This window comes from Meriones unguiculatus, chromosome 14 (genome assembly GCF_030254825.1).
Source record: "Meriones unguiculatus strain TT.TT164.6M chromosome 14, Bangor_MerUng_6.1, whole genome shotgun sequence".
Taxonomy (NCBI): Eukaryota; Metazoa; Chordata; class Mammalia; order Rodentia; family Muridae; genus Meriones; species Meriones unguiculatus.
Genome location: NC_083361.1, coordinates 83,384,889 through 83,399,133, shown reverse-complemented (window position 1 = coordinate 83,399,133; position 14,245 = coordinate 83,384,889). Strand labels below are relative to the sequence as shown.

The 14,245-nt window shown below is 39.9% G+C and overlaps 1 protein-coding gene across 1 annotated transcript in view; it reads right to left on the bottom strand.

The window, feature by feature from the left end:
* Gdpd4 (glycerophosphodiester phosphodiesterase domain containing 4) overlaps positions 1 to 1,711 on the bottom strand; it is a 66,046-nt gene extending 64,335 nt beyond the window's left edge. The window contains exon 1 of the mRNA XM_021634814.2: positions 1,535 to 1,711. Within this exon, the coding sequence (XP_021490489.1) occupies positions 1,535 to 1,711 (177 nt within the window). The remainder of the gene's footprint in view (positions 1 to 1,534) is intronic.
* Between the last annotated feature and the right edge of the window lie 12,534 nt (positions 1,712 to 14,245).

The following is a 14,245-nucleotide window of genomic DNA, read 5'->3' as shown; positions in this document are numbered from 1 at the left end:
CAGTATGCCAGTCGGTTCCCTAGTAAGGGGAACAGGGACTGTCTCTGACATGAACTCAGTGGCTGGCTATTTGACCTCCTCTCCCCCTCTGAGGGAGGAGTGACCTTACTAGGCCATAGAGGAGGACATTGCAGCCAGTCCTGATGAGACCTGATAAGCTAGGGTCGGATGGAAGTGGAAGAGGACCTCCCCTGTCAGTAGACTTAGAGAGGAGCAGGGAGGAGATGAGGGAGGGAGGGTGGGATTAGGAGGGAATGAAGAAGGGGGCTACAGCTGGGATTAAATAAACTGTAATTAATATAAAATGTAAAAATTTAAAAAAGAAAACATGCATATTTATAACATAAAACACAATAACAAGGAATTGGAGATCTAATTAATGAGAATCTTAGACCTTAGTTAGACTATGTTTACAGTCAAGTGAAGGTGCTCATCATTTGGTCTATTATACCACGTGGCTCAGCAGAGGGTGCCAGTATATACTGCTCAGAGGAACAATGCGGCTCTTCATTAGGCTATGCTTCATGCTGCCACTCAGCTTCACTAGAGCCCTGCTGGTGAAAATCAAGCACTTGCTTGGCCAGGAGTAAAGGATTGGGTCCCCTATCTGGCCCCACTCTCCCATACCCCCAGGAACATACTTTCCCCTTGGAAACTGAAAGAAAAGAGACAATTAAAAATTTAGGGTGCTGGTTAGATGACTTAGTGGGTAAGGATGTCTAATGGCCTGAGTTCAATCCCTGGAAACTGCATGGTGGAAAGACAAAACCAACTCCTATTAAGTTGTCTTCTGATTACCACAAATGTGCTGTGGTATGTTTACACACACACACACACACACACACACAAAGTGTAAAAGAAATTAAAGACAGACTAGAACTGCCATTGACAAATTTTTTTAAATGAAAATTACAGATTTGGACATTCTTGTAATCTATTGTGAACATCTAATTGCATCTGAGTCTTCTTCAAAATTCAACGAATAAATGTAAAAGTGAAGGGGAGAATAGACGAATGACATAAAAGAAATCACAGAAACAAAGAAAATAAAATTGAGGGGCTGGCCAATTGACACATGGCTGTAACCCCAGAACTTCAGAGATGGAGACAGAGGATTAGGAATTCAACTTGTGGCTCAGCTATATAGCAATTCAAGGTCAGTCTGGGCTATGAGAGACCTTTCTTTAGAACACTGGGGAACAGGGAAGAAAGCAAGCAAGAAACACACAGACGGGACTGTGGGTATAGCTCAGCAGCACAGCTCTTGCCCAGCATGCAAAATCTCCTAGGTTTGGTCTCCTATTAAAAATAATAATAAGAAGAAGAAGCAAGAATGAAAAGGGAGGAAAGGAAGAGAGAGAGGAGGAAGAGGCAGGCAGCAAGCACATTTAACTCTGGCTTTAGACTTCACAGTATTTTGCTAGGAAAACTGGAGCTCAGTGTACCCGCCTGGAGAATTCCAATGAGTTCTCCAGTGGTTAGGGACCCACCCACATCTAAGAAAGTGTAGTCTAGCTCCTTTCCATCTCTATACCCTGGGGCAGCAACAGGATCCAAGTTCAGTCTTTTCCCACGCTCTGTATTGCCAGTGGCAACTGTAGCAGCCAGTCAGAAAGGTGATGTAGCATCTGTGGTTGAAGTAACGTTCTATCCACGGATTGGGATTTTCATCTGAGAGTCCTGTCTTCTTGCTCTCAGCCTCAGCTTGCATGTCTTTATGTAAGATTCACCCTTTTGCTGAAAGGACAAATAAAATAATCAGAACCTAGTGTAGCTCTTGCTCAGTTACTCTAGCCTGCCATCTATAGACAATTCTATCAACAATAGATAGATAAGAGAAGTCAGAGATTCACCTGCTTCTGCTGGGATTAAAGACATGTACCATTGCCCAGCTGAAAACATACACATGTATTTTTCCTCTTTGCCAACAACACCAACAGACTATGCAATTAGAATTACGTGTAAACCGGCGGGGTGGTGCACACCTCTAATCCAGCATCTCTTTAGGTTGAGGAGAAAGAGGACTGCAAGTCTGAAGTTGATGTGGACTGTGTCTGTCTTAAAAAATGAGTTTGAAGAAAGTGAAATAGGAAGAGGAGAAGGAAGGGAGGGAGGGAGGGATGAAGGGAGGAAGGACACGTGGCTTCAAAATGGCATTAAGAACCCAGGCATCTTCCACTTTGCTCTTCACATTTCTCCTTCTCTGTCTAAAACAGCTACTCAATCTATAGTTATCACCCCAAGTTACAGCTAGCAGAAACTAGAATAAAGGAGAAAACTGCCTCACTTTGAGGACTTTTACAGATGCTAACCATGGCGTTTCCCTCATAGGCATTTTCTTACTGGTAAGAAAGGGGGAGCAGGCAGACACTGAGTGAATAGCTGCTGAGTTTTCTCGGTGTCATTACAATCAGGAATGCGGTTCGTGGGCTGGCAAGGTGGCTCAGCGGGTAAAGGCGCCCGCCAGCAAGCCTGAACACTTCCCACATGGCAGATACATTTCCCCGACCGCCACTCCGTGCCACAACACATGTGCACGTGCGCACTCACACACGTAAGAGGGGAAAGAGTGTTTTCTCAAACCAAAGGGCTTTCAAAGAACATGTAAATTCAGTGAGGTGTGTGTGGGGACTCCACACACATATTTAAAACCAAACAAGAACAGCTGTGAGGAAAACAAACAAAAATAAGACATAGTTATAGAAATAGTCGTAAAGTCATGAAGGAGTCAATGCTAGGCAACAGTCTCTACTACTGAAAACGTGCAGCCATGTATTGTTTCATGAACATCACTCTGTATCTGTACTGAATACTCTCTAGTCTAAGGGGCCTGGCCATATGTCTCAGCGATTATGATTGCTTGCTGCTCCTCAGAGGATCCAAATTCAGTTCCAGAACCCATGCTGGGAGGCTCACAACTGCCTATAACTACATCTTCAGGAGAGCTTACATCCTCTTCTGGCTTCCTCGAGTTCCTACACACATGCATACATACTTGAACACACACACACACACACACACACACACACACACACATCTTTAAAAACAGAACAAAACTGACAAACAAAGAAAATCACTTCTCTGAACTTCTACTTTGACAAAAATGGAGTAACAATTATAGTGATCTTCCATTTTAATTGACTAAAAACTAAGGAAAATATAAAAGAATAGTTTTCAGACATTGGACAATAGTCAGTGATAGTCAAGAATCCCTGAGAGAGGAAAAACAAAGGAAGTAAGCATTATTAAAGACCTGTTTATAATATGTATAGAATCATGAGGTCAAAGCACCAAGAATGAGAAATTGGTAGAGGCTGGTAGCCTCCCAAAATTAAGCAGACAAAAAGGAATTAGGGAGAAACAAGTGTTCAACTCCTGAGTCTGCATATTAATGCTAAAAGAATATGCATGATTAAAAGCAACCCAACCAGCCACCTGACCCTAGAGTTCCAATGAAAAAAAAAAAAAAAAAAAAGGAAATGGAAAAAAAAATCAATTCAACTCCAAAAATGAACAATTCACAAATTAATGGCCCCCAATGACACTGCATTCAACAAAATGCTAAATAATTCAAAAGAATTACTATAAGTATATTCAAAGAAATCAAAGAAGACACAAATTCTGAATGAATTCCTAGAGAACACAAACAAGTGAATGAAATAAATTCAATACAGGATATGAAAGCGGAATCCAACAAAGATAAAGAAACACTGAATAAAAACCAAACTGAAAGAATGGAAATGAAAAACCCAATAGTTGAATAAAAGCTCCACATGGGTCTGGGGAGGCGAGAAAGAGCAGTTGTTCTTTGTTTCAGAGCATGACTTGAGGAGCTGACTCTGACTTCTCAGCGCCATGTAAAAGGCTGGGAATGGCTGTGTGTGCGTGTAACTACAGCATTGACAGGTACCTAGCAAAAAAATAAATAAATAGTGAGCTCAGGTTCAGTAAGAGAGCCATCGTAAAACAGTAAGTGAGAAAAGATAGAAGATCTTGCTTTGGCCTATGTATGTGCTCACATGCACACACCCACATTCACATGCATGCAATACAAACACAGTCCATGGAAAGCCTCACCAAAGTACTGGATGAAGGGGAAAGTAGAATATCAGAACTTGAAGACAATGTAGAGCAACTAGTCAAAGATGAATTAAAAAGAAACTACAAACAGAACATTCAATATCTATGGAATACTATGAAAAGACCAAATCTATGACTCAAGGACATAGAAAACTTTCATGCTAAAAGCAGAGGAAGCATTTTCATCAAAACTACAGCAGAAAACATCCTAAATCTAAGAGAAGAGACACCCAACTGGGTACAAGAATTTGCAACACCAAACAGACAAGACTAGAGAAGAACCTCCTTTCATCATAGTTAAAACACTAAATAAACAGGACAAAGACTGCATCCTGAAAGCTGCAACAGAAAAACACCAAACCACATATAAAGGTGGACTCATTATAATAACAGCAAACTTACCAACAGTAAGTAACTTTACAGGTCAGGAGGGGTTGGAAGGATGTATTTCAAGTTCTAAAAGACAACTGCCAATTCAGACCACAATGCCCAGCCAAACTGTAATAACTGAAGGAAAAAAAAAAATTTCCCTGACCAAAAAAAAAAAAAAAAGGCTAACACAATTCATACTATTAAGCCAATTCTACAAGAGATACTTGAAGGAATCTTTCAGACCAAAAATAAATTAATAAACACATCCATGAGGATACAATAAATATATAGTTAAGCAAATTAGGAACAGGAAAACATCAAACACTACAAGGCCAATGAAGTAACAGAAATGAATATCTGCATTTCAACAGTAACTCTGGGTATTAATGGTCTCAGTTTCCCATTCAAAAGATAGACTAGCAGGCTAGAGTAAAAAGCACTATCCATCTATTTGTTGACTTTCAAGAAACACACCTCACCATCAAAGACAGATGAAACCTTGGGGTGAAAGAATAGAAAAACATATTTCTAGGAAACAAGCAGGTGTCACTCTCCTAATATTTGACAAACAGATTTGAAACCAAAATTAAACAGAAGAGATTAAAATTTTCACTTCATAATTATTAAAAGGGCATTATAATTTTAAACATATAGTAACCAAACACAGGTGCACCCAATTTTAGAAAATAAATATTATTAGATGTAAAGCCTCATTAATCTCAAACACAATAATAGAAGATGACTTTAATAGACAACTCTCATCAATATAGGTAATGTTGACAAAAAAGGAATATAAACATCTGAGTTAAATAACATTATGGATCTAACATTCCAGCTATACTGCAGAACATTCTATCCAAACACTTCAAAATGTACATTCTTCTCAGAAGTGCATGGAATATTTTCTAAAATAGATAATATAACAGATACAAATCAAAACATAACAAACATAGGAAAATTAAAACAACTTCTTACAGTCTAGAAGAATTCTACAGACCAAAACTAGAAATCAATATGAAGAAAAACCATACAACATATGCAAAGTCATGAAGAGTGACATACTATTGAATAATAATTGGGTCATTGAAAACAATCAAGAAGGAAAATGTAGAAGTCCTAGAATTGGATGAAAATGAAGGCACAACATACCAAAACTGAGTACATGATGAAAGCAGTCCTAAGAGGGAAGTTAGTAGTGAAAAGTTAAAAAGTTACTAGTTAAAAATTCAGAGACAGGTGCATGTCTATGATCCCAACACTCCCACAAGTGAGGTAGAGGCAGGCGGATCTCTGTGAGTTCGAAGCCAACCTGGTATATAAAGTGAATCCAGGACAGCCAAGGCTACACAGAAAAACCCTGTCTTAAAAAAAATTTTTTTAAATGCAAGTGTGGGTGTCAAACTCAAAATTAGTAGATGGAAAGGTGTAATTAAGATAAGGGTAGAAATTGATGAAAATAAAAAATACACAAATTAATAAAATGAGTCGTTTTTAAAGCAAGACTGAGAAACCCTTAGCCAAACTAATAACAATAACAACAACAAAAAGACCTCAATTTAATACAATTCAACAAAATTGAAGCAGCAATAAAACAAAATTTCTCCCAACTGAAAAAATTTCACATCCAGATGGATTCACTGCTGAAATCTACCAGGCCTTTAAAGAAGAACTAACAGCAATGGTTCTCAAATTATCCATAAAAGACAACAGGAAAGATTGTTACCAAACTATTTTTCACATACACAACATAAAAATAAAATTATAGCTCAATCTTCCTCATGAAGAAAAATGAAAAAATTCTCAACAAACTATTTAAAAAGTGAATTCAAGGGCAGGAGAGATGGCTCAGAGGTTAAGAGCACTCGCTACTCTTCCAAAGGTCCTGAGTTCAAGTCCCAGCAACCACATGGTGGCTTACAACCATCTGGTGCCCTCTTCTGGCATGGAGGTATACATGCAAACACACATTGTATACATAATAAATAAATAAATAAATCTTTAAAAAAAAAAGTTAATTCAAGAATACTCAGTTCATTAGCCATAATGAACATGGCTTCATTACAGGATGGAGGAATTGTTTGACATGAACAAATCAACATACAAATGGACTCAAGGACAGAGATCATCTCTATCTGATTTCAAGTTATACTACAGATCAGCTTTGGTAATAAAACCAGCATAGTACTGACACAAAAATAGTCATATTGATCAATGGAATAGAATGGAGGACTCAAGTACAAGCCCACACAACTACAGCCACATAGTTTTTGACAAAGATACTAAAAATGTGCATTGGAAGAAAAAAGCCTCTTCGGCAAATTGTAAGGTGAAAACTGGATACCCACATGTAGAAGGATGGAACTTAACACTTCTCTTTCACTCTGCAGAAAAAATTAAATAGATCAAAGCCCTTAATGTAAGCCCTTAATCCAAAACTGCTATGAGGGAAAAGTAGAAAACCCACTTCAAGATATAGGAATAGGTAGGACTTTCTGAAGGGAAATAAGTGCTAATAAAATAAAGCCAACAACCAACAAATGGGACCCCAAGAAATTATATAGCTCTATGCCGGAAAAGAAATAGTTAATTGAATGAAGAGACAGCCTATAGAATGGGACAAAATCTTTGCCTGCTATATAACTGCCAAAGAATTAATACCCAGAATTCACGAAAAAAAAAAAAAACTTTTAAAAAAAGAAAAAAGAAAGAAAAGTAGCAAGAAAACAACCTGATTTTTTAAAGGATACAGAATTAAATAGAGATCTCAAAGGAAGATATACAAAGGCCCAATAATTATTTTAAAAAGTGTTCCACATCCTTATCCACCAAGAAAACACAAATAGAAACTTTTGAAATTCTATCTCACTCTAGTTAAAAAAGCTATCATCAAGAAATCAAATGACAACAATGTTCTTGAGGATATTGAGAGAGAGAATTTTTATGCATTATTTGGCAGAATATAAACTGGTGCAGTCACTATGGAAATAAATAAGCAGTTCCTTACAGAACTAAAAAGAGGTGTTCCATATGACCCAGCTGTATTGCTCCGGGCACACAGCCACAAGACTCTATATCCTACCACACAGACACATTCATGCTTATTGCCACTCTATTCACAGTAGCAAAACTCTAGAATCAACCTAGATTTCCATTAACTGATGAATGGATAATAAAAATGTGGTACATTTAAACAGATCCATAACCATCAATACACAGTAATAGAGTACCTCTCTGACAAAGAAAAGCCCAGGACCAGGAGGATTCATTGCCAAAGTCTACCAAATCATTAAAGAAGAGCTGACACTCAGGCTTCTCAAACTGTTCCATAGAACAGAAAGGGAAGGAAAATCAAGTATGATCTTAATTGAGCCAAGTTCTATAGGTTCAACACAATTCCATGTGGGTTCCCTGGAAAGGGGAGCAGGGGCTGTCTCTGACATGGACTCTGTTGCCTGCTCCTGGAATACTTCCCCCTTGGCAGGGTGGCCTTGCCAGGCCACAGAGGAAGAGGATGCAGCCAGTCCTGATGAGGTTTGACAGGCTGGGGTCAGTTGGTAGGGGGGGAGGACTCCTCTTTTCTGAGGACTAGGGGAGAGGAATGGGGAAAAGAGGGAAGGAGTGCAGGACCGAGGTGAGATGAGATGAGGGAGGGGGCTACAATGGGGATGTAACATGAATAAATTAAAAAAAATAAATTTAAAATAAATAAATACATAAAGATATTTATACGGAAAAACAAAGGAAATGTAAAGCCAAACAATATATTTAGAGGACTCAAACTAAGGTCAAGACTTAAAGACAGAGTAACTAAGATGTATAGAAGTAGAGAAAGAGAAAACATATGGATCAATTAGTAAAGGCTAATTAGGTTTTGTTTGGTTGGCTGGTTCATTGGTTTTGTATCTGTTTGGGTTTTTATTTGCTTGTCTACCTTTTTTATTTAAGTTAGAAACTCATATAGACCAAGAGGGGTCTTCAAATTTGCCAAGGCTGGCACACCTATGTAGCTAAGGCTGGCACATCTGCCTATGTGGGCACCTTTCTATCTCAAGACCCTGCACTCCAAACCCTCCTATATACCCTCTCTACTCTCCTCTAAGTACATGGTCTCTTTTTTCATTGTTATTGTATATATACACATATATTCCTATATATATATATATAAATGTATATATATAAATAATTTATATATATAAATGTATATATACATTTATATATATTTATACATTTATATATATATACATATATATATACATTTATTCCTAAATATAACCTGCTCAGTCCATACAATTTACTTCTAAGTGTGTTTTCAGGGCTGACAGTTTCAAGAGCTAATTGGTATGCTCTTCTGAAACAGGGTCTTGCTAGGAAGCCTAGGTTGGCCTCAAGCTCTTGATTCTCATCTCAGAATTCTGAGTTGCTAAGATTATAGGTGTGGGCTACCAGGCCCAACAAAAAATGATACATTTTGAATATGTTAAGTTTATTGTATCTAGGTATGCTTCAATAAAGCTTCTTTAAATTTTTTATCATTTTATTTTTATGTGCATTGATGTTTTGCCTGCACGTATGACTGTAAAGGTGCCAGATTCCCTGGAGTTGGCGTTACAGTCATGAGCTGCCATGTGGGTGCTGGGAACTGAACCCAGGTCTTCTAGAAGAGCAACCAGTGCTCTTAACTGCTGAGCCAGATCTCCAGCCCTCAACAAAGCTTTTTTTTTTTTTTAAAGCTAATAAAGTAAGAAATTAGGAACCCAACATGGTGGCATACACCTTTAACTGAGGTACTCAGGAGGCAGAGGCAAGTGAATCTGTGTATTCAAGGCCAGCCTGGTCTATATAGCAAGTGCCAAGCCAGCCACGGCTCCACTAAAAGACCCTGTCTCAAAACAAACAACAAAGAAACTAGAATTTAAAAAATCCAAAGGAAAACCAGATTACAGTGAAGAGCATAGACAACAGAAACAAACCGAAAACAAATCATATAATCTACCCTCTTTTTTGTTGTTGTTGTTCAGTATTTACATTTCTTTGGTGAATTGACAATTGTTGGGAAACCTGGTCTGTGGTCTGTTTTGTGTGTTTGAAACTGTGATGCTCTGTCCTCGCTCCAGGATGCGCACACACGCTCACCAGGAGGAGGTGCCTATTTTTAAAGGACAAACTTCTTAAAAGATTTATTTATTTATTTATTTATTTATTTATTTAATGTATATGATGCTTTATCTGCCAGAAGAGGACATCAGCTCTCATTACAGGTAGTTGCTGGGAACTGAACTCAGTCAGTGCTCTCAACCACTGAGCCATCTCTCCAGCCCTACTCTACCCTTCTAAATGGCCAGCAAAACCCTTCCCTCAAGCAGTACCCAGATTTAAATTTGCAAATGTCAGCATTACTTTAAATGTAAATGCAGTAAATTCTTCAGTTTAAAAACAGGAGAAAATCTGTTTGAGTGCAAATAGACAACCAATCTCCAGTGTTTCATTTGTTGAGATTAAAAGCAAAAGAAAGGAAAAGTGGCTGGGGACGTGATTCAGTGGTAGAGCACTTGCTCATCTTGTGCAAGGGCCAGAGGGTCAATCTGTGCAACCCCCACACACACATAAGCAAAAATAAATCTTTAAAAGATGTTGGCTCGATGGATGAAGAATTAGGGCCAACTGATACATACAATCTTCTCTACTAAAGGATGAGCAAAGTGCATATGAGGAGGAAAAAAGCATTACTGAAGACAAAAAGAACACAATGATGAAAATAATTTTAAAAATTAACATGTACTTAACCACATAGTCTCCAAAAGAAAAATAAAAGGCTTAACATTCCTACCAATTACAGAATACACAGACAAAACCCATAGTGGAGGCAGAGGACCTGGAAAGTTCTCTGACCTCCACATATGAGCCGTAGCACACTTTTATTCACACATTCATATGTATACACACATACACAGAAGAAATAGTTTCTTGAAACTTGTATAGAAGTGATTACAGCAAACTGTCCTAACATTATAGAACACTATACTCAGCTGAGAACATAATTCATGAGAAAATTTGTTCTTAGCAATGTAAAGTGACTATATGAGGATATAGCTCAGTAGCAGAATAGTTGAATAACTATTATGAAGTCCTCGAGTCAATCCCCAGGACAGGAAAAAAAAAGTGATCACATATTAAGACATGTAATTGGCTTTAACCCCCTTTAAAAAACTGACGTCTTAAAGGTGTATTTTTTTTCCTAGAAGCCAGATTCAGTATATTTTGCAACAATGACAAACAAATGCAAGTACTCCATGCTAACATAGATGATATAACCAAAGTGAGGAGTCAGTAAAGGGAACATATGGAGGCCACAGATGAAGCTTTTCCCTGAAAGCTAAGCCTTTCCCTGCATAAAGGATTGTTTTGTCCCCCTCACTGAGGCTTTTGTAAAGCATGTGCATGATTAAACAGCCATTTGATGTTCCTCTTCCTCCTTTGGTTTTTCTGTGCAGCTCTACTCCTTGCCTCTTGTATTCACCATATACATCATGGAAGAGAAATCTAATTAAAAAAAAAAAAAAAAAACTTATTTCCAAATGGCCTGTGGCCCTCTCCCACACCATTGCTCTTTCCAAAAAAAAAAAAAAAAGTTTTTATTTTGTTTTGTGTTTAAAACAACAAAGAAATGTTTCATGAATTGGTAAGAAACAGATAACTGGAATATTTTCCATTTGGGAATTAAATACATTTATAAAGAAAAAATAATGAGTTAACACAAAGTAATCACAACAGAAATGAGAAACTTGATTTTGTCTGAGGAAATCACTGTGTGTGTGTGTGTGTGTGTTCATATCTTGGTGTGACTAGCTGCAAATACCGGAGAATCTAATGGCGGATGTGAGCAAAGGCTCAGTGACGGGAGGACGGTAAACACTGAAAAAAGAGACAGGGTTTTTTGGTTGTTGTTGTTTTTGTTTTGTTTTTTCAGAATCGTGAGTGCACGCACTGGGTAGGTTTGCTGATCCACGTGAACCTGCAATAGTCAGGAGGGGATCTTTTAAGTCGTTTCTGTCCCGGGTCTCCACTTCGATTTCTCACAGGTACTTCAACATAAACAGGTGTGAAGCTGCACCAGGGCTTCACCCTCCCAAATCGGTTCCTCCTCAAGTCCGTCCGGTCTCTGTCTCAAAGACGCCACCGTCCGCCAGGTAGACCCCGGGGACGGAGAGGGACTTTTCTCCTGCCACGAGAACTAGGGTGATAGAGGAGGTGTTGACAGGGGGACAGTCCTGTGGTCCTCAGACAGGGAGACAAGCTTGCAGGGACTTGAGGGTGACAGTCTGCGTGGCCCGCCTGGCTAGCCCGGGGCTGCAGAGCTTCGCCCCTGTACCCGGGCCGCTGTGGAGAGGAAACTCCTTCTTCCTCAGGACTGCGGGAACATGGCCGGTGGGCTCGGTGGGCAACCTGGGACCCACAGTGCTGGCTGCGGGGCCGTAAACCTAAGGTAACTTCCCGTTTGGGGTGACGTTTGGGAGTTCCACAGAGATGGGCACGCTACTTACGGTGACTTCGCAGCCCCCAACGCAAATCTGGCTTTCACACCTGTGAAGACCAGCGTCTCTCAAGATGGAGGACCGCAGGCAGCGGCGGCTGACCAGCGTGCATGCGCGGGGGCGTGGCCAGTCGTCGTGGGGGCGTGGCCATGCTCACGCACGGCAGCGGCCTGGCTCTTAGGGCCAGGCACTGAGGTTCGCTTGTGCTTCCTGCTGTTGGGTGATGCTTGGGGTTTCAACTATGCCTTCCAAGGCATAAGCCTCTCTAATTTGTTACGGTTGGCATAAAAATAAGAGCAGTTTTTATTGCTTGCTTGATTCATGGTAGCTATTTTTTTTGTAGTGAAATTATTCAGATCACCATTTAATTCCCTCTTGTCCCCTGAAAGGAAAACAAACATGTCATGTTTCAAACATGACAATGAGCCAGCTTCACCTTGGGCTTTATTTTATTTTATTTTTCAAAGTTGTTTTTGGTTTGGTGTGTGTTTGTATTTGTGTGTGTGTGTTTGTGTGTGCATACACACATGGGAATAGGCAGGCACACTTGCTCACAAAGAGGACAGAGGCAGACTTTTGGTCTCTTCCTCTGTTGTTCTTGTTTTATTTCCAAGACGAGGTCTCTCAGTGAATCAGAAATCACGCTGGTTGTCCTCAATGGCATGTGTTGCTGTATATACTTCAAACTCTATAAACCTGTGGATTAAATTCATTCTCTTTCTTTTCATATTTGTTCCATCTCCTGTGGTTCTAAATGACAGGACCTGAAACCAGCATCTCATTATTGACACTTCCCTTTCTTTTGCAGTCTGGCAAAGTGACCAAATTTTGCTTAGCTTGGAATATTTCTTGTCCACTTCTCTCCATTTCTCCTACTCATTTTCTTGTATTTCAAAGTCCACTAAAAGCCCCTAAACCTCTCAGTGTGCATCTACTGGTTAATAAGGAGCTGACCTTACTCCTCACACTCTCCAAAAGCAAAGACACGCACAGACTCAAAGAAGATAAGTAACATAGAGGGTCCAAGGGAGGGTGGGTGAATCTCACTCAGAAGGGGAGACAGAATAGACAGAGGCAGTGGCTGAAAAGAGGCTTAACCTTCTTAAATTGGATTCTGTCCCTTTCTCCAGCCTTGCTTTCCCTCTACCTCCATCCCCAGCAACACCAGACTTTCTGAACGGATCTCTTTTTTTTTCCTCATTTATTTTTATTCATAATCATAAACTTAACTCTGCAATCCAGCTAGACTTGGAGGGTAATGAGGAAAACATGGATTCCAAAGAACTTCGGTGAGAGCGGAGACTGCGAGCGGTTGGGGTGGGGCCCCTCTCCTGAGCTACAGAAAGAATGGTCTAGTGGGTAAGATGCCGCACATCAGAAAAATTAGAGTTGTCTACAGTCGGCACTGGTGGCCTTCTTGCTGGTCTTGTTCCTGGGCCCAAAATGCTCTAAAGCTTTCTCAATGTTTATGGTTTCTTCCACCTTCCCAGAGTCCACGTTTGCCATCCAGCTGCTCAGTCCTTGCAGTGCTGATGAAAAACTAGGAATCACTTTCGTCTGGTCCAGTGTTCACCATGGACAAAATGCCAGTACCTGTATGCTTCAGGATGAAGTTCTCATCCTCAAATTTCTCCCCGTAGATGAACCTGCCACCAGTGCTATTATGATGTGTGAAGTCACCACCCTGGTACATGAGCCCTGGAACAATTCTGTGAAAGGAGGAATCTTTATAACCGAATCCTTTCTTTCCAGTGCTCAGAGCATGGAAGTTTTCTGCTATCTTTGCTCACCGTCAGCTGTGACACTGGCGAACACAGCAGGATTGACTGTGGCTGCTACAAGAAGTAACAGAGGACAGTGACGTCTACAAAGCCTTGATCTGTTGACCTCTTATTCTGGTGTGTCTTTGCTTATGCTGTCCCTGCTGCCAGACTCTCTTCCTGCTCTCAGCTTTTATTCAGATGCACTTGAAGGCCAGAGGAGGATGTCAGATCCCCTGGGATTGGAGTTACTGATGTTACGAGCTGCCATGTGGGTGCTAGGAATTGAGCCTGGATCCTCTAAAGAGCAGCCAAGTGCTTTTAACCAGTAAACCATTTCTCCAGCCCCTTTGGGTAAGTCTTAATGTGAGGCTCAGTTCAGGAAAACCTTCAGTACTACGCTTGTCAACAGACTCAGCTAAGTTCTTTGTCCTGTCTTATCTTTTGTCCTCTTATCTTCCTCCAAACAAACCTTTTATTACTGTATTAGCCACATCGGCG